Raw genomic sequence first — 27,611 nt, 5'->3', positions numbered from 1 at the left:
AGAAAGGTGAGCTTAATAAGCTTACTTTATGTTTACCTCTAGTTACCTAACAAATATACACTTAAGCTTAGTTCATCATGTGTATGTCCAGTTACCTGAGAGAGGTGAGCTTTAAACACTCATGATTCATGAAATCATAATAAGATGATTGCAAACAAATCGGGGAATAGGTGGGGTTTCAACCCATGGCTTGAAACCCCACCCATTCCATGGTTTTAAAAACTCATCTCTACTGTCTTTAATGTTTTACCTTCAAAATGAATGTGTATGCAAGTTATATAATCTCTTTACAGCTCTGATTTTCATTGTATTTTGTACTATAACAGAGTGACGTCTGATCCATCGGTATTATATTTGCTGCAGATGTAGCGAGGCGTTACACTCCAATATCTGCAACCTTGTCTACGGCAGACCCGGGGGAATACGGCAGACAAGTATATCTTTTCATTAAGGCAAGTTGTGTTCCCCAGTTATACATAAGAACATAAAGAAGGAGCACTGCAACAGGTCTACTGGCCCATGGTAAGCAGGTCCAAGTCACATCCACTTAAGTTTTTGGATTGTAATGCATCTTTTCCACCCCTTCCAAAAACACTTCTATTGCATTTGATAAATAATTTTTATGGAACAATATGTCAAATAGAGATACACCTGTGGGAGAAAATTACATCTACATTAAAAGACAACAACAACAAAATTTCCTTCTTAGAAAACATGACAGCTTTGTATAACAGCTGGGAAAATTCAATGGGTGGATCGAATGGGGCTGACTTGGAAGACAGTGCACCAGAGGGTGCTGGTGTTGTCCTGGAGGACAGTGCACCAGATGGGGCTAGTGTGTCCTGGAGGACAGTGCACCAGATGGGGCTGCTGTTGTCCTGGAGGACAGTGCACCAGATAGGGCTGGTGTTGTCCTGGAGGACAGTGCACTAGAAGGGGCTGGTGTTGTCCTGAAGGACAATGCACCAGAGGGTGTTGGTGTTGTCCTGGAGGACAGTGCACCAAATGGGGCTGATGTTGTCCTGGAGGACAGTGCACCAGATGGGGCTGGTGTTGTCCTGGAGGACAGTACACCAGATGGGGCTGGTGTTGTCCTGGAGGACAGTGCACCAAATGGAGATAACAAGTAATGTTATACAATTTCCAGAGAAACAAAGTAGCAATACTGCTGGAGATGGAACAAAAGGGCATAATGCCTCAGGAAACACTGTTGACACATTATCAGTAAAATCTGGTGGAAGCACTGATGTCCATACAGGGGCTGTAGGCAGTGGGGAAACAGAAAAAAAAATGCACAAGTAGGGAATATAGCCACAAAAAATCCTGGCAAACAAAAATCCAATCTATGTAAATTCTATGCTTTGGGTATCTGCAGGCTTGGTATATCTGGAAAAACAGGTAGGACATGCACCTTTGGCCATCCCAAAAAATGCTGCACCCACATGACAACAGGAGGGTGCAACCCCCCTTCCTGTAACTTACTTCACTACAAAATGTGTCACTCGTCAGTCCATGAAAGACAATGCTACAACATATACTGTCAGGTACACCATCTAAAGGGAACAAGAAGATACAGATCACCCAGACCATGGGAAACAAAAGAGGGAAGCCAAAACCTCTCCAGAGAAAGAGGTCTTTTAGTGCCAGGAAGGAAAAAAGACTAGCAAGAAATGCCAGAAATCCTACACCAACTGAAAACACTTCTCGAGTGGAGGGGCAGTCATTGACCACCACTCCAGAACAACAGATATTTACCCTTTGACTGTCGCAACCCCAAATCCTGAGGTTGTCTCTTGGTTTCACAAAATATTTGAAAAAAAAAAAAAAAATTCTTGTGAAATGATAGAGAATCTTTTCCCGATGGTAATGGCACCAAAAATATGAAATTTGATGGAAAACTTATTGAATTACGCTCTCGCGAAGTTAGCAACCTTGGCGATATTTACGAATCAGCGATTTTGCCCATTTTGAGCCCTATTTTTGGCTGATACCATTGTTCCAGTCAACCAAACTCATAGCTGTTTCTTTAAAACTCCATTTATTCTATCAACTGAGTACAAAAAACTGCCCACTTACTGATTTCAGTTACCCAATAAAGTGGCCAGAAATTGGCAGTTTGGCCAATTTCACAAAAATTTAAAAATATGCCAATTTCAAAATAGGGTCCAGAATGAACAATGCAGACATTCCTGGCTGTAAAATAACATTTTCTTTGTTCATCAGTCACGTCTCCAGGCCCTTCTGATATTACTCTTGCTTTCTATTTTGAATTTTTATTCAAACAGAAAATAGAAGATTTACTGTTATGCAGACTAGTGCAATATTGTAATAATTGTGTAAATAATGTCAGCCCATTCATGACTGCATATTAGAATGGCTAGTTGGACATTTATTGGACAATGATATCATTTGTTTACTCTTGAACATTGGCAAAAATCAAACATTTCCCCTACTTTGAGCTCCATTTCAAGGTCCTTTTCATAGTAAAACCAACCAAATTACCTCCATTTCTATAACATGTTTTCCATTCTATCAACTGTGGCTACAAAAATATAACCATAAAAACTATACGAAAATACACCTCAAAGTTGACATTTTAATCCAAAAACACAGTCGGAGTTTTTTTTTTCTCATTATGCACTGCTTGCTGCAGGATTTTTTTATATTGTGCACACTGGCCACACAGACCCATTCTCTCACATGTGGGCCTACCAGCTTTCTCCTGCTTGATTTGAAGCCGCTAGAATTTTTGAGTATATATACGTCAAACACATTGGCTCATAAGACGTATATATACAACCGAAACAGCAAACAAAGCCCTTCTAAATTCCATCAATGTAACAACATTCATCTTTGCAAACATACAGGCTCTAAAGCCATCAACAAACAAAAAAAACTTACATCAAGGGACTTCTCACGGAGTCAGATGCATTGTTTGCGGGTTTCACAGAGATCCACATAAAGGATCATTTTGACAATGAAATATGGATCCCAGGTTATAACTTATTCAGATGTGACAGACAAAATAGGCAACAAGGGAGGGTAAACCTGTATGTCACAGAGTTGCTTATTTCCTCAGAACTACTAAACACCTCAAATGATGTAGTTGAAGTTTTGGCGGTGAAGATTGAAAACCAAAACCTTGTCATTGTGGTTGTATACAAGCCTCCAGATGCAACTTCCCAGCTTTTGAAAATTGACCACTGTCTGGAAAATCTCCCAACTCCTGCCCCAAACATCTTGCTACTGGGGGATTTCAACCTGAGACACCTAAAATGGAGGAGTGTAGCAAATAACGTTTTAGCAGAGCTCAACCCAGGAGGCAGCTTAAATGAAAATTCACACACACACGAGCTATTAAATCTCTGTGCCAAATTCATCTTAAACCAGCAAATATTAGATCCTACAAGACTAGAAAATACACTGGACCTCATCTTCACTACGTAATATAACCATAGCAAAGACAATACACTCAGATCACAATATAATAGGGGTACAGACATGTATGTGCAGGGCTTCTGAGTAGCAAAATGTGATCAGTTATGAGGGTACCTTCACAAAATTTGACTTCAGTAACAAAAATATACACTGGGAACAAGTCAGCCATGTCCAAAATGAAACAAACTGGGAAGATATCCTAATCAACATGGCTCTGAACCTTTGCCTATAAAATATTAACTCTGGCACTTGAGGTCTGCTCAAGGCATATTCTGTTAACAAAAAGAAAGAAGATGTAAACTAGAAAGAAAGAGACACTCCCTATACAGGCAAAGGTGAAGAGTCACAGAGCTGCTGAAATAGGTCATTATATCTGAAATACAAAGGGAGGCACTGGTCAGAGAAATAGCAAATATTGAACTTAAGTTTAAGGAATCTTACAGGGGACAAGAATCTCAGGAAGAACTTAAAGCCATAAATGAAACTGAAAGAAACCCAAAATAATTCTTCCCTTATGCCAAATCTAAGGCAAAAACAACATCCAGTATTGGACCCCTGCTTAGATGAGATGGGACCTACACGGATGACAGTAAAGAAATGAGTGAGATTCTGAAGTCCAAATGTGCCTTGGTGTTCATTGAGCCATTAACCAGACTCAGGGTCGACAATCTAAGCTAATTTTTTATGACCGAGACTCAAAATTTGGTCATTTCAAAAATCTCTGACACTCTCCTAACACCACAAGACTTCAAAAAGGCAGTTAATGACATGCCCATGCACTATACCCCAGGCCCAGACTCATGGAACTCCATGTTCATCAAGAACTGCAAGAAGCCCCTGTCATGTGTCTTCAGCATTCTGTGGAGAGGGAGCATGGACGCAGGAGTCATCCCAGTCACTAAAAACAACGGACATGGCCCCACTCCACAAAGGTGGCAGTAAAGCAATTGCAAAGAACTTCAGACCGATAGTGCGAACATCCCATATCATAAAAATCTTTGAAAGGGTTCTAAGAAGCAAGATTGCCAACCACCTAGATACCCATCAGTTACACAACCCAGGGCAACACAGGTTTAGAGCAGGTCACTCCTGCATGTCCCAGCTACTGGACCACTATGACGAGATCTGTATGCTGTAGAGGATAAACAAAATGCAGTGTTGTATACACAGACTTTGCTAAAGCCTTTGACAAATGTGACCTGGTGTAATAGCACACAAAATGCATAAAAAAGGAATAACAAGAAAAGTTGGTAGATGGATCTATAACTTCTTAACAAATAGAACACAAAAAGTAATAGTGAACAGAGTAAAGTCTGATGTGGCTACAATGAAAAGCTGTGTTCCACAAGGCACAGTACTCACTCCCATCCTGTTTCTCATCCTCATATCTGACATAGACAAAGATGACACCTGAATTGCCATGACAGTGTCCTCCATCGAAGACACTGCAAGACACCAAACAGACAACAACCAAATCTTTAAATGGGCTGCAGAAAACAATATAGAGTTCAGTGAAAGAAATTTCAAATACTCAGATGTGGAAAACTTGAGGAAATTAAAATTTTATCAGGGCATAGAGCAAATTCTAACCACACAATAGAGCAAAAAACTGATGTACAAGACCTGGGAGTGATAATGTGAGAGGATCTCACCTTCAAAGACCACAACAATGTATCTATCTCATCCACTAGGAAAATGATGGGATGAATAACGAGAAACTTCAAAACTAGTTACACCAAGCCCATGATGATTCTTTTCAAATTGCTTGTTCTCTCTAGGCTGGAATACTGCTGTACACTAACTGGCCCCTTCAAGGCAGGTGAAATTATTGAACTGGAGAATGTGCAGAGAATTTTCACAGCACACACAAGTATGATAAAGCACCTAGATTACTGGGAATGGTAGAAGTCCCTTGATCTGTATTCCCTGGAATGCCGGCAAGAAAGATACATGATAATATACACATGGAAAATCCTTGAGGGATTAGTACCAAACCTACATACGAAAATCAATCCCTGCGAAAGCAAAAGACTTCACAGGAGATGCAACATTCCCCCAATGAAAAGCAGGGGTGCCATGAATGCACAAAAAGACAACACATTAAGTGTCAGGGGCCCAAGACTGTTCAACTGCCTCCCAGCATATATCAGGGAGATTACCAGTAGACCCGTTTGTTTTCAAGGAGGCGCTGGACAGACACCTAAACTCAGTACCTGATTGGCTGGGCTGTGGTTTGCACGTTGGTTTATGTGTGGCCAGCAGTAACAGCCTGCTTGATCAGACCCTGATCCACCATGAGGCCTGGTCTCAGGCCGGGCTGCTGGGGCCTTGACCCCCGAAACCCTCTCCAGGAAAACTCCAGATAGGGTCCGCCTGGAGTTTGGTCCATGACCAGACCTCAAGGTGGGTATTAGAAGCTAAAACCTTGGGTAGCTTTGAAGAGAGATTGTACAATTGAGTGAGAGGGGCTGGGTTTGATCAGTACCTGAGGTATTTAAGGAAATTCTTGGGTGACTTTTGGAAAAGATTGGACAAATAGTTGGATGTGAATGGCTGGTTTTGAGAAGGACCTGCCTGCTATGGGCCAGTAGGCATACTGTGGTGTTCCTCTATTCTTATGTTCTTATTGCAAAACTTAACCATATCACATACAGGAACCTCTTCTTTAAGGCTAGTCTATAAAAGTAAAGATTTTATTTCTTTGTAAAGATTTCAACATGTAATTACAATTTTGGGTTGCTAAGTACAAAGAAAGTCAGTATCATGCTGGGGCATCTCGGGCAGACTGATCCTAGTACATAATAACTACTTAAATCTAGACAAGATAATAGTGGTTAACTTTAATGGTTCAAGCAGTAATATTTCATGGATTGACAGATGTTTAATAGACTAGAAGTCATATAACATAATATAATAACTGATTAGGATTTGTTTTGGTTGGTTTAGTTAGTATTGAGAGATGAGATGATTTTTAAGCAAAGTCCTAAATTTATAAGTAGTCCGGGGATCCTTTACGGGTTCAGGTAGTGAATTCCAGATCTTTGGGCCCTTTATGTGCATTGCATTTTTGCACAAAGTGAGACTGACACGAGGGATGTTGAAGAGTGTCTTATGCCTTGTATTATGACTGTGTGTTCCGTTGTAGCTATCAAGGAGAAGTTTAAGTGGAGGGTTTATATTGGAGTTTAATGTTCTCTATATGTAGTAGGCACAATAATATGAGTGTATGTCTCATATATTTAGCAAGTTCAGGCTTTTGAAAAGTGGTGGAGTGTGCTGTCTAGCACAGGAGCTGTAATCATCTGCACAGCAACTTTTGGTTGGTTATTAAAGGTTTAAGGTGGTTATCTGTGGTTGATCCCCAGGCACAAATACCATAGGTTAGGTAAGGATATATTAAGGAGTGGTATAGGGTAAGGAGTGTCGTTTGGGGTACATAGTATCGTATCTTGGAAAGGGTACCTACTTAATTAGAAATTTTCTTGGATATATGTCAAGGAGAAGACCTAGAAATTTACCCTCAGTGTGTTTTGAAATAAGGGAACCATTTATCGATATATTAAGTTGGATATTTAAGGCTCTGTTTCCAAACAGCATGAGGTATGTTTTGTCTATGTTGAGAGTGAGTCTGTTGGTCATCATCCAAGTATATATTTTTAACAGCTCGTTGTTTACAGTGTTTCTCAGTATAGCTGGGTTTGAGTGGGAGTAGACATAAGTAGTGTCATCTGCGAATAGAACTGGTTTAAGGAGTTTGGATGCATTGAGATCATTAATGTAGATGAGAAAGAGCAATGGGCCTATAACACTACCCTGGGGCACTCTGACAGCTACAGGCTGGATAGTGAAGTTGACTCCATGTGCATGTACATACTGGTGTCTATCATTAAGATAAGATTTTAGGAAATTGAGGGAATGTCCTCCGATGCCGTAATGACTTATTTTTAGGTGCAGGAAATTGTGGTCCACTGTATCAGATGCTTTCCATAGGTCAATGAAGAGCCCCAGAGGATATTCATTTTTATTGAGGGCTGTATACAGTGGACCCTCAGGTAACGATTTTAATCCATTCCAAAGAGCTTGTTCTTAACCAATTTTATCGTTATCTGATTTAATTTTCCCCGTAAGAAATAATGGAAATCCAATTTATCTGTTCCAGAATCCCAAAAGTATTAAAAAAATTTTTTTTTTCAAATGAAATATACATTTTCCTACACAGAAAACAATGAGACATGAAGAATAAATACTTGAAGAATAAATGACACTTAACTTTATTGAAGATTTATTGATGAGTGATGAGATGGGAGGAGGGGAGATGATGGAGGTATATTATTGTTTGGAAGGGGAATCCCCTTCCATGAGGACTTTAGGTAGCAAGTCCTTTTCCTCCAGAGTAATGTAGATCCTGTTTGGCATTTTCTTCCAAAACAGGCCTGTTTCGTCACAATTGAACACTTGTTGGGGTTTTAATTTTTTTGCCTCTTATGTACCCCTTAAAATCCTGCACATATTTTTCAGAACTGGCAGCCTCACCATGCTTTATCACACTGTGTATGCTACTACGATTCTTAAATCTCTCAAACCAACCTTTGCTGGCCTTAAATTCACTAACATCAACACTAGTTCCAGGCATTTTCTTAATGAGATCCGCATGCAACTGCCTTGCCTTTTCACATATGATTGACTGTGAAACACTATCTCCTGATACAGGCCCTTCATCACAAATCCGGCATCATTGGGACCTGTAGTGTGCCGGATTACAGAGTGGTTAGGTTAGAACACACTTGACTTACACAAAGTTCATTGAACATCAGCAAAAATAGAACATTTCCGCTACTTTGAGCTCAATCTCAAGGTACTTTTCATCATGAAGGCAATCAAAATCATGTCTATTTCTGTAATATATCTTCCATTCTATCAAATGAATCCAAAAAAATGAGAATACAACCATAAAAACCATACAAAAATATACTGCAAAGAGGCGGCTAATGGCCGTATTTTCTATTTTTGTTGTATGTTAAGAAGCATCTTTCCATCATACATTGCCCAAGTTTCAATGAGATAGCCCAACAAACAACCGAGAAAAAAAAAATATTTACCAAAAATCATATATGGCAAGCCCAAGCCAGGTACTGGGAATAAGTCACTTTGTCTGACTTTTTTGGGTTATCCTAGGTTCTCTATACATACACTACTATGTATGATAATCTATGTAACTGTATTTGTGTATACCTGAATAAACTTATTTACTTCTAGTCTGTCAACTGAGTACAAGAAACCGCCCATTCACTTTTTTCTACTACCCAATAAAGTGGTCAGAAATTGGCAATTTGGCCGATTTCACACAAATTTCAACAGACGCCAATTTCAAAATAGGGTCCAGAATAAACAATGCAGACATTCCTGGCACTAAAATAACATTTTCTCTGTTCATTAGTCACAGCTCCAGGCCCCTCTTATATTACTCTTGCTTACCATTTGGAATTTTTATTCACAAAAAAATAGAAGATTTACTGTTATGCAGACTGCTGCATTGTTGTAATAATTGTATAAATAATGTCAACCCATTCTTGAGTCCGTACTAGAATTTGGACTGGCAGGCGGACAGGTATTGGACGGTGACGTCATTTGTTTACTCTTGAGCTTCACTAAAGAATAGAACATTTTCGCTACTGTGAGCGCAATTTCAAGGTACTTTTCATCATGAAAGCAATCAAAATCATATCTATTTCTGTAATACATCTTTCATTCTATCAAATGAGACTGAAAAAATGAGAATATAACCATAACAACCATACAAAAATATACCGCTAAGCGGCCGCTAATGGCTGAGAAGTGAACTCCGCTATTTATGGTCTGATTTCTTTCATTTTTGGTGTACATTAAGAAGTATCTTTCCATCATACATTACCCAAGTTTGAATAAGATAACCCAACAAATAACTGATATTATTTCATTCCAGAGGTCTGTTCAGATGCCATTATAGACCGAATTTGTTCCCATAAGGAATATTGTGAATTAGATTAGTTCGTTTCAGACCCCCAAAAATACACGTACAAAAGCACTTACAAAAATACACTTACATAATTGGTCGAGTTGGGAGCTGATCGTAAGGCTGGGGTCCACTGTAATAATAATAATAATAATATAATAATAATAATAATAATAATAATAATAATAATAATAATATGTAATAATAATAATAATAATAATAATAATAATAATAATAATAATAATAATAATAATAATAATAATAATATCTTTATTTAAAACACATACATTGAAGCATATATGTGAACAGTATTTAGATAAAGGTAGGGAAGTTTTTATTGCATTTATGGATTTAGAAAAGGCATATGATAGAGTGGATAGGGGAGCAATGTGGCAGATGTTGCAAGTATATGGAATAGGTGGTAAGTTACTAAATGCTGTAAAGAGTTTTTATGAGGATAGTGAGACTCAGGTTAGGGTGTGTAGAAGAGAAGGAGACTATTTCCCAGTAAAAGTAGGTCTTAGACAGGGATGTGTAATATCACCATGGTTGTTTAATATATTTATAGATGGGGTTGTAAAAGAAGTAAATGCTAGGGTGTTCGGGAGAGGGGTGGGATTAAATTATGGGGAATCAAATACAAAATGGGAATTGACACAGTTATTTTTTGCTGATGATACTGTGCTTATGGGAGATTCTAAAGAAAAATTGCAAAGGTTAGTGGATGAGTTTGGGAGTGTGTGTAAAGGTAGAAACTTGAAAGTGAACATAGAAAAGAGTAAGGTGATGAGGGTATCAAATGATTTAGATAAAGAAAAATTGGATATCAAATTGGGGAGGAGGAGTATGGAAGAAGTGAATGTTTTCAGATACAGTGGACCCTCAACCAGCGATATTAATCCGTTCCTGAGAGCTCATCGTTAGTCAAAATTATCGTTTGTCAAGTTAATTTTCCCCATAAGAAATAATGGAAATCAAATTAATCCGTGCAAGACACCCTAAAGTATTGAAAAAAAAAAAATTTACCACATGAAATATTAATTTTAATACACATAAACTGAAGATTACATGCACAGTTACATGACACTTACCTTTATTGAAGATCTGGTGATGATTGATGGGATGGGAGGAGGGGAGAGGTGTTAGTGTTTAGAAGGGGAATCCCCTTCCATTAGCACTTGAGGCAGCAAGTCTTTTTCTGGGGTTACTTCCCTTGTTCTTTTAATGCCACTAGGACCAGCTTCAGAGTCACTGGACTTCTGTCGCACAACATATCTGTCCATAGATACCTGTACCTCTCGTTCCTTTATGACTTTCCTAAAGTGGTTCACAACATTGTCAGTGTACAGGTTGCCAACACGGCTTGCAGTATCTGTGTCAGGGTGATTTTCATCAAAAAAGGTTTGCACTTCAAGCCACTTTGCACACATTTCCTTTATCTTAGAAGTAGGCAACTTCTTCAATTTCTCTTTCCCCTCCTCCGAAGCAGTTTCCTCAGGTCTGCCCTCTTGCTGTTCAAGATGATCTAGCAGCTCATCAGTGGTTAGTTCTTCACTGTCCTCCACCACCAACTCTTCCACATCCTCCCCACTAACCTCGAACCCCAAGGACTTCCCCAATGCCACAATGGATTCCTCAACTGGCATAGGATTCTCAGGGTTAGCCTCAAACCCTTCAAAATCCCTTTTGTCTACACATTCTGGCCACAGTTTTTTCCAAGCAGAGTTCAATGTCCTCTTAGTCACTTCCTCCCAAGCCTTACCTATAATGTTTACACAATTGAGGATGGTAAAATGATCTCTCCAAAACTCTCTTAGAGTCAATTGAGTTTCTGAGGTCACTACAAAGCACCTTTCAAACATAGCTTTTGTGTACAGTTTCTTGAAGTTGGAAATAACCTGCTGGTCCATGGGCTGCAGGAGAGGAGTTGTATTAGGAGGCAAAAACTTCACCTTAATGAAGCTCATGTCCCTAGAAAGTCACTCTGCCAAGTCTGAAGGATGACCAGGAGCATTGTCTAATACCAGGAGGCACTTAAGGTCTAATTTCTTTTCAATTAGGGGCAAATGCATGGTGTAACCAGTCATAGAAAAAGTCCCTAGTGGCCCATGCCTTACTGTTTGCCCTCCACAGCACACAAATTAGCCTTGAGGACATTGTTTTTCCTGAACACTCTGGGAGTTTCAGAGTGATACACCAATAAAGGCTTCACTTTGCAATCACCACTAGCATTGGCACACATCAACAGAGTAAGCCTGTCTTTAATAGGCTTATGTCCTGGGAGTGCCTTTTCCTCCTGAGTAATGTACGTCCTGCTTGGCATTTTCTTCCAAAACAGGCCTGTTTCGTCACAATTAAACACTTGTTCAGGTTTCAGTCCTTCACTGTCTATGTACTCCTTGAATTCCTGCACATATTTTTCAGCCGCTTTGTGGTCCGAACTGGCAGCCTCACCATGCCTTATCACACTATGAATGCCACTATGCTTCTTAAATCTCTCAAACCAACCTTTGCTGGCCTTAAATTCACTCACGTCACTAGTTGCTGGCATTTTTTTAATTAAATCGTCATGCAACTTCCTAGCCTTTTCACATATGATCGCTTGAGAGATGCTGTCTCCTGCTATCTGTTTCTCGTTTATCCACACCAGTAACAGTCTCTCAACATCTTCTATCACTTGCGATCTCAGTTTCAAAAACATAGTTGCACCTTTGGCAAGAACAGCTTCCTTGATTGCCGTTTTCTTGCCCACAATAGTAGCGATGGTTGATTGGGGTTTATTATACAACCTGACCAGCTCAGAGACACACACTCCACTTTCATACTTAGCAATGATCTCTTTCATCATCTCCATAGTAATTCTCACCCTTTTTGCTGTAGGGTTGGCACTAGAAGCTTTCTTGGGGCCCATGGTGACTTATTTTGCAGGTGCAATCACTACAAAGGCTGTGATAATATGAAATATTCCAGTTGTTGTATGTTTGGAAGCGACCATGGTGGCTGGCTGGCTTGTAAACACTGGCACCCAAGGGACAAGTGAGGTGCGCTCAGGTCAAAGTGGATGCATATGATATGGAACAAATAACGCTGGTCGGGTTTTTAAGCGCTAGTTGAGGCAAAATTTTTGCGTTAAAATGTATCGCTAGTCAGATTTATCGTTAATCAATGCCATCGCTGGTCGCGGGTCCACTGTACTTGGGAGTTGACGTGTCGGCGGATGGATTTATGAAGGATGAGGTTAATCATAGAATTGATGAAGGAAAAAAGGTGAGTGGTGCATTGAGGTACAGTGGTCCCTCAATAATCGTCCGGCCTGAAAGTCGTCCATTTCGGAAATAGTCCTGTTTTTTCATCAAAATATTGGCTTGCAAATGGTCCGGTAACTCGCTAATAGTCCTAATAGTCCTTCGTCTCGGCCGCGTACTCACGCTCTGAGCTGCCTCGGCCTTTCCTTCCCAGCCAGTGTGCCATTGTTTACCAGTGAGTGATGGTCCCCTCACATGCTCCTACAAAATATTTCATAATATTCCATTGATTTTAGTGCTTGCAAGTGCTAAATAAGCTACCATGGCTCCAAATAAAGCTTCTAGAGCCAGCCCTTTGGTAAAGAATGTGAGAAACACATAATTTATGAAAAAAGTTTGTAGAAAAATACAAAGATGGTGGTGGTAGAGTGGAAGCAGTTGTGATAGTGGTTGATGAACATAAGAAAGGAGGATCACTGCAGCAGGCCTGTTGGCCCATACTCGGCAGGTCCTTTACAATTCATCCCACTAACGAAACATTTTCCCAACCCAGTCCTCAATGCTACCCAAGAAATAAGCTCTGATAACTCTATCCACTCATTTGCAAGTCCCAAATGAGAGTTGTTGGAGTTATATAAGGCTACAAAAACCACCGCTGACTCAGCTGCTGCTTCACCACCATTATGGACGGCTTACGCTCAGTGGCCCTTATATACCCAACAACAACACGACACCTCTCGTGACATACATAATGACTTATTTTATTCATTCTAGAGTATATTCCATGTTTCTATGTTATTAATATTGTTTATTATGTCATATTAGTTGAATTGTGATAGATAAATAAGCCATAGAGTTGATATTAGTGTCATATTCTCCAACAATAAACTTGCCATCCCTCCCTCACACAAACAAATAACCAATAAGAACATAACAATGGAACAACACTGCAGGTCTACTAGCCCATACAAGGCAGGTCCTTATCAATATGACCTCCACCCAAAGCTACCCAAGAATTTACTCCCGTACCCAATGACACAAATCAAACTCAGCTCCTCCAACTCGTATATTTGTCCAATCTCTTCTTAAAGCTACCCAAGGTCCTAGCCTCGATCACCCTACTGGTAAGTGTGATGTTAAATAAGAACTTAAGAAAGTAGGAACACTGGAACAGGCCTGCTGGCCCATACTAGGCCGGTCCTTCACAAATCCAACCCACTAACAGAACAAATGCTACCCAAGCAATAAACTCAGGCGCAAGTCCGACTCAAATCCAACCCCTTTCACTCGTGTATTTATCCAACCTAAATTTGAAACTACCCAATGTTTTAGCTTCGATCACCCTACTAGGCAGACCGTTCCACTCATCAACTACCCCTATTACCAATGTTCATTTATACATTTTATTAGTGCCCTAGAGTCCTTATGGAGGGGGATTCCCCTTCCAAATAACCTCTGTTCCCTCTCTCCTCCTCCCTGTCTTCCATTCATCAAAAACAGCCTTCAATAAAGGTAACTGTCATGTTGAATGTTCATTCTTTTGTGCATGTAAATCTATCTTTTAGGTAAAAAAAAATTTTTTTTTGTTGATACTTCTGGGTGTCTGGAACGAATTAATTGGATTTACATTATTTCTTATGGGGAAAATTGATTCGAAAATCGTCCATTTCGATAATAGTCCCACTTCCAGGAACGGATTATGGACGATTATTGAGGGACCACTGTATATGTGGAGTCAAAAAACATTATCTATGGAGGCAAAGAAGGGAATGTATGAAAGTATAGTAGTACCAACACTCTTATATGGGCGTGAAGCTTGCGTTGTGAATGCAGCAGCGAGGAGACAGTTGGAGGCAGTGGAGATGTCCTGTCTAAGGGCAATGTGTGGTGTAAATATTATGTAGAAAATTCGGAGTGTGGAAATTAGGAGAAGGTGTGGAGTTAATAAAAGTATTAGTCAGAGGGCTAAAGAGGGTTTGTTTAGGTGGTTTGGTCATTTAGAGAGAAAGGATCAAAGTAGAATGACATGGAGAGCATTTAAATCTGTAGGAGAAGGAAGGACGGGTAGGGGTCATCCTCGAAAAGGTTGGAAGGAAGGGGTAAGGGAGGTTTTGTGGGCGAGGGGCTTGGACTTCCAGCAGGCGTGCATGAGAGTGTTCGATAGGAGTGAATGGAGACGAATGGTATTTGGGACTTGACGATCTGTTGGAGTGTGAGCAGGGTAATATTTAGTGAAGGGATTCAGGGAAACCGGTTATTTTTATATAGCCGGACTTGAGTCCTGGAAATGGGAAGTACAATGCCTGCACTTTAAAGGAGGGGTTTTGGGATATTAGCAGTTTGGAGGGATATTTTGTTTATCATTATACATATATGCTTCTAAACTGTTGTGTTCTGAGCACCTCTGCAAAAACAGTGATTATGTGTGAGTGAGGTGAAAGTGTTGAATGATGAAAGTATTTTCTTTTTGGTGATTTTCTTTCTTTTTGGGGATTTTCTTTCTTTTTGGGGATTTTCTTTCTTTTTGGGTCACCCTGCCTCAGTGGGAGATGGTAGACTTGTTGAACAAAAAAAATGTACAAAGTATACAGGCCTAACTGACATCAGTGACATACTACTATATAGAAAGCTGCTTGTTATGCAGAGTATTTCGAGCAAATTTGGTCAGTGTCCCAAGGTAACACCCACACAAGTCCACTAACACCCAGGTACCCATTTACTGATGGGTGAACATAGACAGCAGGTGTAAAGAAACATGCCTAATGTTTCTACCCTGGCTGGGAATCGAATTATTTATTTTTTATTATCACACTGGCCGATTCCCACCAAGGCAGGGTGGCCCGAAAAAGAAAAACTTTCACCATCATTCACTCTATCACTGTCTTGCCAGAAGGGTGCTTTACACTACAGTTTTTAAACTGCAACATTAACACCCCTCCTTCAGAGTGCAGGCACTGTACTTCCCATCTCCAGGACTCAAGTCCGGCCTGCCGGTTTCCCTGAATCCCTTCATAAATGTTACTTTGCTCACACTCCAACAGCACGTCAAGTATTAAAAACCATTTGTCTCCATTCACTCCTATCAAACACGCTCACGCATGCCTGCTGGAAGTCCAAGCCCCTCGCACACAAAACCTCCTTTACCCCCTCCCTCCAACCCTTCCTAGGCCGTCCCCTACCCCGCCTTCCTTCCACTACAGACTGATACACTCTTGAAGTCATTCTGTTTCACTCCATTCTCTCTACATGTCCGAACCACCTCAACAACCCTTCCTCAGCCCTCTGGACAACAGTTTTGGTAATCCCGCACCTCCTCCTAACTTCCAAACTACGAATTCTCTGCATTATATTCACACCACACATTGCCTTCAGACATGACATCTCCACTGCCTCCAGCCTTCTCCTCGCTGCAACATTCATCACCCACGCTTCACACCCATATAAGAGCGTTGGTAAAACTATACTCTCATACATTCCCCTCTTTGCCTCCAAGGACAAAGTTCTTTGTCTCCACAGACTCCTAAGTGCACCACTCACTCTTTTTCCCTCATCAATTCTATGATTCACCTCATCTTTCATAGACCCATCCGCTGACACGTCCACTCCCAAATATCTGAATACGTTCACCTCCTCCATACTCTCTCCCTCCAATCTGATATTCAATCTTTCATCACCTAATCTTTTTGTTATCCTCATAACCTTACTCTTTCCTGTATTCACCTTTAATTTTCTTCTTTTGCACACCCTACCAAATTCATCCACCAATCTCTGCAGCTTCTCTTCAGAATCTCCCAAGAGCACAGTGTCATCAGCAAAGAGCAGCTGTGACAACTCCCACTTTGTGATTCTTTATCTTTTAACTCCACGCCTCTTGCCAAGACCCTCGCATTTACTTCTCTTACAACCCCATCTATAAATATATTAAACAACCACGGTGACATCACACATCCTTGTCTAAGGCCTACTTTTACTGGGAAAAAATTTCCCTCTTTCCTACATACTCTAACTTGAGCCTCACTATCCTCGTAAAAACTCTTCACTGCTTTCAGTAACCTACCTCCTACACCATACACTTGCAACATCTGCCACATTGCCCCCCTATCCACCCTGTCATACGCCTTTTCCAAATCCATAAATGCCACAAAAACCTCTCTAGCCTTATCTAAATACTGTTCACTTATATGTTTCACTGTAAACACCTGGTCCACACACCCCCTACCTTTCCTAAAGCCTCCTTGTTCATCTGCTATCCTATTCTCCGTTTTACTCTTAATTCTTTCAATTATAACTCTACCATACACTTTACCAGGTACACTCAACAGACTTTTTTTTTTTTTTTTGTTTTTATCACACTGGCCGATTCCCACCAAGGCAGGGTGGCCCGAAAAAGAAAAACTTTCACCATCATTCACTCCATCACTGTCTTGCCAGAAGGGTGCTTTACACTACAGTTTTTAAACTGCAACATTAACACCCCTCCTTCAGAGTGCAGGCACTGTACTTCCCATCTCCAGGACTCAAGTCCGGCCTGCCGGTTTCCCTGAATCCCTTCATAAATGTTACTTTGCTCACACTCCAACAGCACGTCAAGTATTAAAAACCATTTGTCTCCATTCACTCCTATCAAACATGCTCACGCATGCCTGCTGGAAGTCCAAGCCCCTCGCACACAAAACCTCCTTTACCCCCTCCCTCCAACCCTTCCTAGGCCGACCCCTACCCCGCCTTCCTTCCACTACAGACTGATACACTCTTGAAGTCATTCTGTTTCGCTCCATTCTCTCTACATGTCTGAACCACCTCAGCAACCCTTCCTCAGCCCTCTGGACAAGAGTTTTGGTAATCCCGCACCTCCTCCTAACTTCCAAACTACGAATTCTCTGCATTATATTCACACCACACATTGCCCTCAAACATGACATCTCCACTGCCTCCAGCCTTCTCCTCGCTGCAACATTCATCACCCACGCTTCACACCCATATAAGAGCGTTGGTAAAACTATACTCTCATACAGACTTATCCCCCTATAATTTTTGCACTCTCTTTTATCCCCTTTGCCTTTATACAAAGGAACTATGCATGCTCTCTGCCAATCCCTAGGTACCTTACCCTCTTCCATACATTTATTAAATAATTGCACCAACCACTCCAAAACTATATCCCCACCTGCTTTTAACATTTCTATCTTTATCCCATCAATCCCGGCTGCCTTACCCCCTTTCATTTTACCTACTGCCTCACGAACTTTCCCCACACTCACAACTGGCTCTTCCTCACTCCTACAAGATGTTATTCCTCCTTGCCCTATACACGAAATCACAGCTTCCCTATCTTCATCAACATTTAACAATTCCTCAAAATATTCCCTCCATCTTCCCAATACCTCTAACTCTCCATTTAATAACTCTCCTCTCCTATTTTTAACTGACAAATCCATTTGTTCTCTAGGCTTTCTTAATTTGTTAATCTCACTCCAAAACTTTTTCTTATTTTCAACAAAATTTGTTGATAACATCTCACCCACTCTCTCATATGCTCTCTTTTTACATTGCTTCACCACTCTCTTAACCTCTCTCTTTTTCTCCATATACTCTTCCCTCCTTGCATCACTTCTACTTTGTAAAAACTTCTCATATGCTAACTTTTTCTCCCTTACTACTCTCTTTACATCATCATTCCACCAATCACTCCTCTTCCCTCCTGCACCCACTTTCCTGTAACCACAAACTTCTGCTGAACACTCTAACACTACATTTTTAAACCTACCCCATACCTCTTCGACCCCATTGCCTATGCTCTCATTAGCCCATCTATCCTCCAATAGCTGTTTATATCTTACCCTAACTGCCTCCTCTTTTAATTTATAAACCTTCACCTCTCTCTTCCCTGATGCTTCTATTCTCCTTGTATCCCATCTACCTTTTACTCTCAGTGTAGCTACAACTAGAAAGTGATCTGATATATCTGTGGCCCCTCTATAAACATGTACATCCTGAAGTCTACTCAACAGTCTTTTATCTACCAATACATAATCCAACAAACTACTGTCATTTCGCCCTACATCATATCGTGTATACTTATTTATCCTCTTTTTCTTAAAATATGTATTACCTATAACTAAACCCCTTTCTATACAAAGTTCAATCAAAGGGCTCCCATTATCATTTACACCTGGCACCCCAAACTTACCTACCACACCCTCTCTAAAAGTTTCTCCTACTTTAGCATTCAGGTCCCCTATCACAATTACTCTCTCACTTGGTTCAAAGGCTCCTATACATTCACTTAACATCTCCCAAAATCTCTCTCTCTCCTCTGCATTCCTCTCTTCTCCAGGTGCATACACGCTTATTATGACCCACTTCTCGCATCCAACCTTTACTTTAATCCACATAATTCTTGAATTTACACATTCATATTCTCTTTTCTCCTTCCATAACTGATCATTTAACATTACTGCTACCCCTTCCTTTGCTCTAACTCTCTCAGATACTCCAGATTTAATCCCATTTATTTCCCCCCACTGAAACTCTCCTACCCCCTTCAGCTTTGTTTCGCTTAGAGCCAGGACATCCAACTTCTTTTCATTCATAACATCAGCAATCATCTGTTTCTTGTCATCCGCACTACATCCACGCACATTTAAGCATCCCAGTTTTATAAAGTTTTTCTTCTTCTCTTTTTTAGTAAATGTATACAGGAGAAGGGGTTACTAGCCCATTGCTCCCGGCATTTTAGTCACCTCATACGACACGCATGGCTTACGGAGGAAAGATTCTTTTCCACTTCCCCATGGACAATAGAAGAAATAAAAAAGAACAAGAGCTATTTAGAAAAAGGAGAAAAACCTAGATGTATGTATATATATATATATGCATGTGCGTGTCTGTGAAGTGTGACCAAAGTGTAAGTAGGAGTAGCAAGATATCCCTGTTATCTAGCGTGTTTATGAGACAGAAAAAGAAACCAGCAATCCTACCATCATGCAAAACAGTTACAGGTTTCTGTTTCACAGTCATCTGGCAGGACGGTAGTACTTCCCTGGGTGGTTGCTGTCTACCAACCTACTCGAATATTTACCAAAAATCATATAAGGCTAACCCAAGCCAGGTACTAGAAATAAGCCACATTGACTTTTTTGGGTTATCCTAGGTTCTCTACACATATGCTGCTATGTGTGATAATCTATATAGAGAAAATAGCTTTTTTGTTTCAGGTTTATGGTGCAGTACAAGTGTATATCACAGTTAGCCCTGTACTATACTTTGTTTTCTCTAATTTTTGTATACAGTGGTCCCTCGTTTTTCGTAGTTAATCCATTCCTGGAGCTGCTACTATTAACGAAATCTACGATTTGCGAATCAATTTTCCCCATAAGAAATAATGTAAATACAATTAATCCGTTCCTGACACCCAGAAGTATTAAAACAAACAAATTTTTTACATGAAATATACATGTAGTACATAAATAATACAATGGGAAATGATGAATGAAACATTAACAGCATAACACTTACCTTTATTGGAGATTCTTCTTAGTGTATGGAAGACTGGAGGAGGAGAGAGATTGGATTGTTTATAGTTTGGAAGGGGAATCCCCTTCCAGCAACACCTCAGGTACCAATTGCTTTTCTGGGGTTGCTTCTCTTTTCTGTTTCTTAATGCCACTAGGACCACCTTGAGAGTCACTGGAGTCCTGTCTTGCAAAATAACTGTCCAGAGAGCTCTGTTTTTGGCGTCTCTTTAAAACTTCCGTAAAATGGGCCAAGACTTTGTCACTGTACATGTTGCCAACATGGCTTGCAACAACCTTGTCAGGGTGATGTTTCTCCATAAAGCTTTCCATCTTACCCCACATAGCAAAAATCTCTTTAATTTCTGAAGAAGGCACCATCTTCCATCTCTCTTCCTCCTCCTCTGCAGCAAGATTCTGAGCTGCAATCTGTTGCTGTTCCTGCTGAAGCTTTTGCAGCTCCTCAGTGGTGAGCTCTTCGTTGTGGTCTTCCACCAATTCTTCCACATCCTCCAAACTCACATCCAACCCCATGGAACTCCCCAGTGCCACAATTGATTTTACAACAGACATAGGCTCATCAGGGTCAGTCCCCAAACCCTTCAAAATCCCTCTTGTCGACACAATCTGGCCACAATTTTCTCCAGGCAGAGTTCAAAGTCCTGGTAGTTATTCCCTCCCAAGGCATACCTATAAGGGTTATGCAATGGAGGATGCTGAAGTGTTCTCTCCAAAATTCCCTTAGGGTCAAGTGAGTGTCTGTGGTCACAGTCAAGCACCTGTGAAACATTGCTTTGGTGTAGAGTTTTTTAAAGTTTGCAATAACCTGCTGGTCCATGGGCTGGAGGAGAGGAGTGGTATTCAGGGGCAAGAACTTTACTGTGATGAACCCAAACTCCTCGAAAATTAGGTCATCCAAGTTTGGAGGATGAGCAGGTGCATTGTCCATTACTAGCAGGCACTTGAGATCCAATTTCTTTTCCAGGAGTTAATTCTTCACACTAGGGCCAAACACTTCATTGAACTACTCGACGAAAATTTCCCTCGTGACCATGCCTTACTATTAGATTTCCAAAACACACAATTTACTCTTCATAACATTGTTTTTCCTGAACACTCTGGGATTTTCAGAATGGTACACTAGTAATGGCTTCACTTTGAAATCCCCACTAGCATTAGCACAGAACATTAGCGTCAGCCTGTCTTTCATAGGCTTGTGTCCTGGCATTGCCTTTTCCTCCTGTGTAATGAAGGTCCTCTTTGGCATTTTCTTCCAAAAGAGGCCTGTTTCGTCACAATTAAACACTTGTTCAGGTTTCAGTACTTCAGCCTCTATGTACTCCTGGAATTCATGCGCATATTTTTCAGCCGCCTTGTGGTCCGAACTGGCAGCCTCATCATGCCTTACCACACTGTGTATGCCAGTAAGGTTCTTAAATCTCTCAAACCAGCCTTTGCTGGCCTTAAATTCACTCACATCACCACTATTTTCAGGCAATTTCTTTACCAGATTGTTGTGCAACTGCCTAGCCTTTTCACAAATAATCGAAGTCATAAGAGTATCTCCTGCTAATTGTTTCTCATTTATCCACACCAGTAATAACTTCTCAACCTCTTCGAGTACTGGTGATCTCATTTTTGTCAGCATAATTACCCCCTTTGCAACAACAGCATCCTTGATTTCCTTTTTCTTGGCCACTATGGAACATATGGTTGTGTAGGGTTTCTTATACATCCTGGCCAGTTCGGCCGCACTTGTACCACTTTCATATTGTTCAATGATTTTTTCTTAAATTTAATCATATTTCTCACCTTCTTTACCACAGGCTTGGCACTAGGAGCTTTCTTTGGAGCCATGGTAGCTTATTTAGTACAAATGGAATATTATGAAATATTTCGCTGGAGCACGTGAAGGGACCTTCGCTCACTGGTAAACAATGCCAGACTGGCTGCCGCCCCGGCTCACGCCGTGGGTATGCATCCCAGAAGAACTACTACTCGTGAGTCAACCTGTGAAAAGCGAGTCCATGTTTATACGAAAATACCCCTATGATTTCTGAAATCTATGATTGCCGGGAACTACGAAAAGCGAGGGACCACTGTATTTGTATATTGGTATTTATATACCATATCCTCTTCATACCTCCATTGAACTGCTCAGTGTTATGCCAAATATTATTTATTCTGGAGTATTTAACATGCTTTATGTTATTTATATTGTTTATTATGTCATATTAGATCAATTGTGATAGGCAAATAAGCTGTAGTGTTGATATTAGCGTAATAATAAAGCATATTCTCCTGCATCATGAGACTGAGCTCATGGCAACCGACAGTGGCTTCAAAGCCACCTTATCTTTAATGGATAATGTTAATGCCCAGGGTTTATTACCTGGACCTCAGCAATGTGAGTCGCTATTCTTACCTCTGGGAAACGGTGAAAGTAGCGGCTCTCATTGCTGAGGTCCAGGGAACAAACCCTGGGCATTAACATAACATAACATTTAATGGATAATGTACTGTGTCAGTGCTATACATAATGAGAAGCATTTCTTTTATTCATTGGAACCATGGCTAGGGCTAAAAGTAAGCAGGTTATAACAATAAATGGAGAAAAAGAAATGTTGCATCTTCTGCAGAGTCTTTTACTTTCATTGGGAGTGATTTTCATGTGTAAGTTTGGTACTACTCTCTCTCTAGGATTTTCCAAGTGTATATTATCATGTATCTCTCGCCTGCATTCCAGGGAATACAAATCAAGGGCCTTCAACCATTTCCAGTAAATTAGATAATAATAATAATAATATCTTTATTTACTACAAGTACATGTACAAGGTATACAGTCCTAGCTGACAACAGTGACATACTACTATATAGAAAGTCCCTTGTTATGCTCAGCATTTCGGGCAAATTAGGTCAGTGTCCCAGGATGCGTCCCACACCAGTCGACTAACACCCAGGTACCCATTTTACTGATGGGGAACATAGACAACAGGTGGAAAGAAACACGTCCAATGTTTCTACTCTGGCTGGCTGGGAATCGAACCCAGGCCCTCGCCGTGTGAAGCGAGAGCGTTAACCACCAGGCCACCAGAGCCCCAGATGCCTTATCGTACTTACGTGTGCCGTGAAAATTCTTTGTACACTCTTCAGGTCAGCAATTTCACCTGCCTTGAAAGGGGCCATTAGTGTACAGCAGTATTCTAGCCTAGAGAGAACAAGCGATTTGAAGAGAATCGTCATGGGCCTGGCGTCCCTAGTTTTGAAGGTTCTCATTATCCATCATATCGTTTTCCTAGCAGATGTGGTAGATACATTGTTGTGGTCTTTGAAGGTGAGATCCTATGACATTATCATTCCCAGGTCCTTCACATTACTTTTTTGCTCTATTGTATGGTTAGAATTTGTCGTATACCCTGATGCATTTTTAATTACCTCAAGTTTTTCATATCTGAGTACATAGAACTTTCTCTTCATTGAACTTCATATTGTTTTGAGTGGACCATTTGAAGATTTGGTTAATGCCTGCTTGGAGTATTGCTGCCCTGAGTTATATAATTGATGGGTATCTAGGTGGTTGGCAATCTTGCTTCTTAGAACCCTTTCAAAGATTTTTATGATATGGGACGTTAGTGCTATCGGTCTGTAGTTCTTTGCAATTGCTTTACTGCCACCTTTGTAGAGTGGGGCTATGTCTGTTGTTTTTAGTGACTGTGGGATGACCCCTGTGCCCATGCTCCTTCTCCATAGAATGATGAAGGCACACAACACGGCTTCTTGCAGTTCTTGATGAACAAGGAGTTCCACGAGTCTAGGCCTGGGGCAGAGTGCTTGGGCATGCCACTGATTGTCTTTTCAAAGTCTTGTGGTGTTAGGATAATATCCAAGATTTTTGAGATGACCAAATTTTGGGTCTCATTCATGAAGAATTCATTTGGATTGTCAGCCCTTAGTCTGGGCAGTGGCTCGCTGAACACTGAGTCATATTGGGACTTTAGTATCTCACTCATTTCTTGTCTGCCATCTGTGTATGTCCAATCTTGCCTAACCAGGGGCACAATACTGGATGTTGTTTTTCCTTAGATTTGACATAAGAGAAGAAGCATTTTGGTTTTTTTTTCAGTTTCCTTTATGGCTTTTAGTTCTTCCTGCAGTTCTTGTGTCCTGTAAGATTCCTTGAGCTTAAGTTCGATATTTGCAATTTCATTGACCAGTGCCCCCCTTCACATTTCAGATACATTGGCCCCTCTCAGCAGCTCTGTGACTCTTCTCCTTCATCTGTATAGGGAGAATCTCTCTGTTTCTAGTTTACAACTTCTCTCTCTTTTTCTTAATGGAATGTGCCATGAGCAGATCTCAAGAACCACAAAGTCTATTTTTTCTAGGCAAAGGTTTGAATCCATGTTTTTTAGGATATCTTTCCAGCTTGTTTCATTTAGGACATGGTTAACTTGTTCCCATTGTATGTTTTTGTAACTGAAATTTAATTTTGTGAAGACACACTCATGACTGATCACATTTTGTTGGTCAGGATCTCTATGCATACATGTGTGTACCTCTATTATGTTGTGATCTGAGTGTATTGTCTTTGATATGGTTATATTACGTATCAGATCATTGTTGTTAGTGAAGATGAAGTCCAGTGTGTTTTCTAGTCTTGTAGGCTCGAATATTTGCTGGTTTAAAGTGAATTTGGTGCAGAGATTTAATAGTTCATGCGTGTGTGAATTTTCATCTGTGCTACCTCCTGGGATGATCTCTGCTAAAATATTATTTGCTACACTTCTCCATTTTAGGTGTCTCAGGTTGAAATCTCCTAGTAACAAGATGTTTGGGGTAGGAGCTGGGAGATTTTCCAGACAGTGGTCAGTTTTCAAAAGCTGCTCCTGGAATTACTGGGAAGTTGCATCTGGAGGCTTGTATACAACCACAGTGACAAGGTTTTTGTTTTCAATCTTTACTGCCAAAACTTCACCTACATCATTTGAGATGTTCAGTAGTTCTGAGCAAATGAGCGACTCTGTGACGTACAGGGCAACCCTCCCCCCCTTGTTGCCTGTTTAGTCTGTCACATCTGAATAGGTTATAACCTGGGATCCATATTTCGTTGTCAAAATTATCCTCTATGTGGGTCTCTGTGAGTGCTGCAAACATTGCAGTCCCTTGATGTAAGGAATTTTGTTTGTTGATGGCTTTAGACTCTGTATGTGTGCTGGCTCTAATATTTGTTGTTCTGGAGTGGAGGCCAATGTCTGTGCCTCTGCTCCAGAAGTGTTTTCAGTTGGTGTAAGATTACTGTCATTTCTTGCCAGTCTTTTTTCCTTCCTGGCCCTAAAAAACTTCTTTCTCTGGAGGGGTTATGGCACTCCTCTTTTGTTTCCCATAGTCTGGCTGGTCTTTGCCTTCTTGTCCCCTTTACATAATGTGCCTGGCAGTATGCATTATAGCATTTTCTTTCATGGACGGGGAGTTGCACCCTCCTATTGTCATGTGGGTGTGGCATTTTTTGGGATGGTCAAAGGTGCATGTTCCCACCTGTTTTACCAGATATACCATGCCTGCAGATACCTAAGGCATAGCTCAAGAAATCGTAATGACACGATTGCAAATAAACCATACCCCCGGCCGGGATTGAACCCGCGGTCATAGAGTCTCAAAACTCCAGCCCGTCGCGTTAGCCACTAGACCAGCTAGCCACAATAAGATTCATCCAACTAGGTATATTTCTACACCATAGGAAGGTTAGCACAGGCACCTCTGTGACCACAAATGCAAGTTTTTACAGACGAATCTCCAGCTAGCGTGGCCGTGACGAACTCTAGCTCAAGTCCCTTCACTGCCGTCAACATGACTCAAGAAATCGTAATGACACGATTGCAAATAAACCATACCCCCGGCCGGGATTGAACCCGCGGTCATAGAGTCTCAAAACTCCAGCCCGTCGCGTTAGCCACTAGACCAGCTAGCCACAATAAGATTCATCCAACTAGGTATATTTCTACACCATAGGAAGGTTAGCACAGGCACCTCTGTGACCACAAATGCAAGTTTTTACAGACAAATCTCCAGCTAGCGTGGCCGTGAATCTTATTGTGGCTAGCTGGTCTAGTGGCTAACGCGACGGGCTGGAGTTTTGAGACTCTATGACCGCTGGTTCAATCCCGGCCGGGGGTATGGTTTATTTGCAATCGTGTCATTACGATTTCTTGAGTCATGTTGACGGCAGTGAAGGGACTTGAGCTAGAGTTCGTCACGGCCACGCTAGCTGGAGATTCGTCTGTAAAAACTTGCATTTGTGGTCACAGAGGTGCCTGTGCTAACCTTCCTATGGTGTAGAAATATACCTAGTTGGATGAATCTTATTGTGGCTAGCTGGTCTAGTGGCTAACGCGACGGGCTGGAGTTTTGAGACTCTATGACCGCGGGTTCAATCCCGGCCGGGGGTATGATTTATTTGCAATCGTGTCATTACAATTTCTTGAGTCATGTTGACGGCAGTGAAGGGACTTGAGCTAGAGTTCGTCACGGCCACGCTAGCTGGAGATTCGTCTGTAAAAACTTGCATTTGTGGTCACAGAGGTGCCTGTGCTAACCTTCCTATGGTGTAGAAATATACCTAGTCGGATGAATCTTATTGTGGCTAGCTGGTCTAGTGGCTAACGCGACGGGCTGGAGTTTTGAGACTCTATGACCGCGGGTTAAATCCCGGCCGGGGGTATGGTTTACCTAAGGCATAGAATTTGCATAGATTGGAATTTTGTTTGCTAGAATTTTTTGTAGCTGTGTTCACTGCTAGTGCATTTTTTCTATTTCCCCTCTACCTGCCACTCCTGTATGGACATCAGCGCTTCCACCAGGTTTTGCTGGTAATGTGTCTACACTATTCCCTGAGGCATCATCCCCTTTTATTCCATCTCCAGCAGTATCGCTGTTATGTACCTCTGTAAATTGAATAGCATTGTCATTGCCTGTTTCATCACCAGGGCCACTATCTCCTTTTGATGCACTGTCCTCCAGGACAGCAGTAGCACCCTCAGGAGCACTGTCTTCCAAAACAGTCCTGTCCAACCCACCCATTTTATTTTCCCAGCTGTCATGCCATGCTGATGTGTATTTCAAGAAGGATCTTTTATTGGTGTTCTTGTCTTTTAATATAGATGTAATTTCCTCATACAGGTGTATCTCAATTTGGCAGACCCAAAAATATTTCTCTGATTTTTTATCAGACGTGGTCGCTGGTTTAAAATTATTGCACAATCCATGGGATCATTTACCACAGAGATTGCAAGCAATCCAGGCATGATTTTGTCTGTTACCCTTTTTGCAGACTACACAGATTTTCGTGGTGGTGGTCATTTGCAACACTTTACAACTCTTCTAACTAGCTGGTCTATAACTACTAGAAGTATTTAGTTGTCTTTA

At 40.9% G+C, this 27,611-nt stretch overlaps 1 protein-coding gene across 1 annotated transcript in view; it reads left to right on the top strand.

Annotated features, from left to right (window-relative positions):
- Positions 1-27,611, top strand: part of LOC128699783 (cytochrome b5 reductase 4) — a 323,046-nt gene that overhangs the window by 152,342 nt on the left and 143,093 nt on the right. The window contains exon 7 of the mRNA XM_070102466.1: positions 364-452. Within this exon, the coding sequence (XP_069958567.1) occupies positions 364-452 (89 nt within the window). The remainder of the gene's footprint in view (positions 1-363; positions 453-27,611) is intronic.

This window comes from Cherax quadricarinatus, chromosome 81, assembly GCF_038502225.1.
Source record: "Cherax quadricarinatus isolate ZL_2023a chromosome 81, ASM3850222v1, whole genome shotgun sequence".
NCBI classification, from domain to species: Eukaryota; Metazoa; Arthropoda; class Malacostraca; order Decapoda; family Parastacidae; genus Cherax; species Cherax quadricarinatus.
This window is presented reverse-complemented; position numbering and strand designations above follow the sequence as displayed.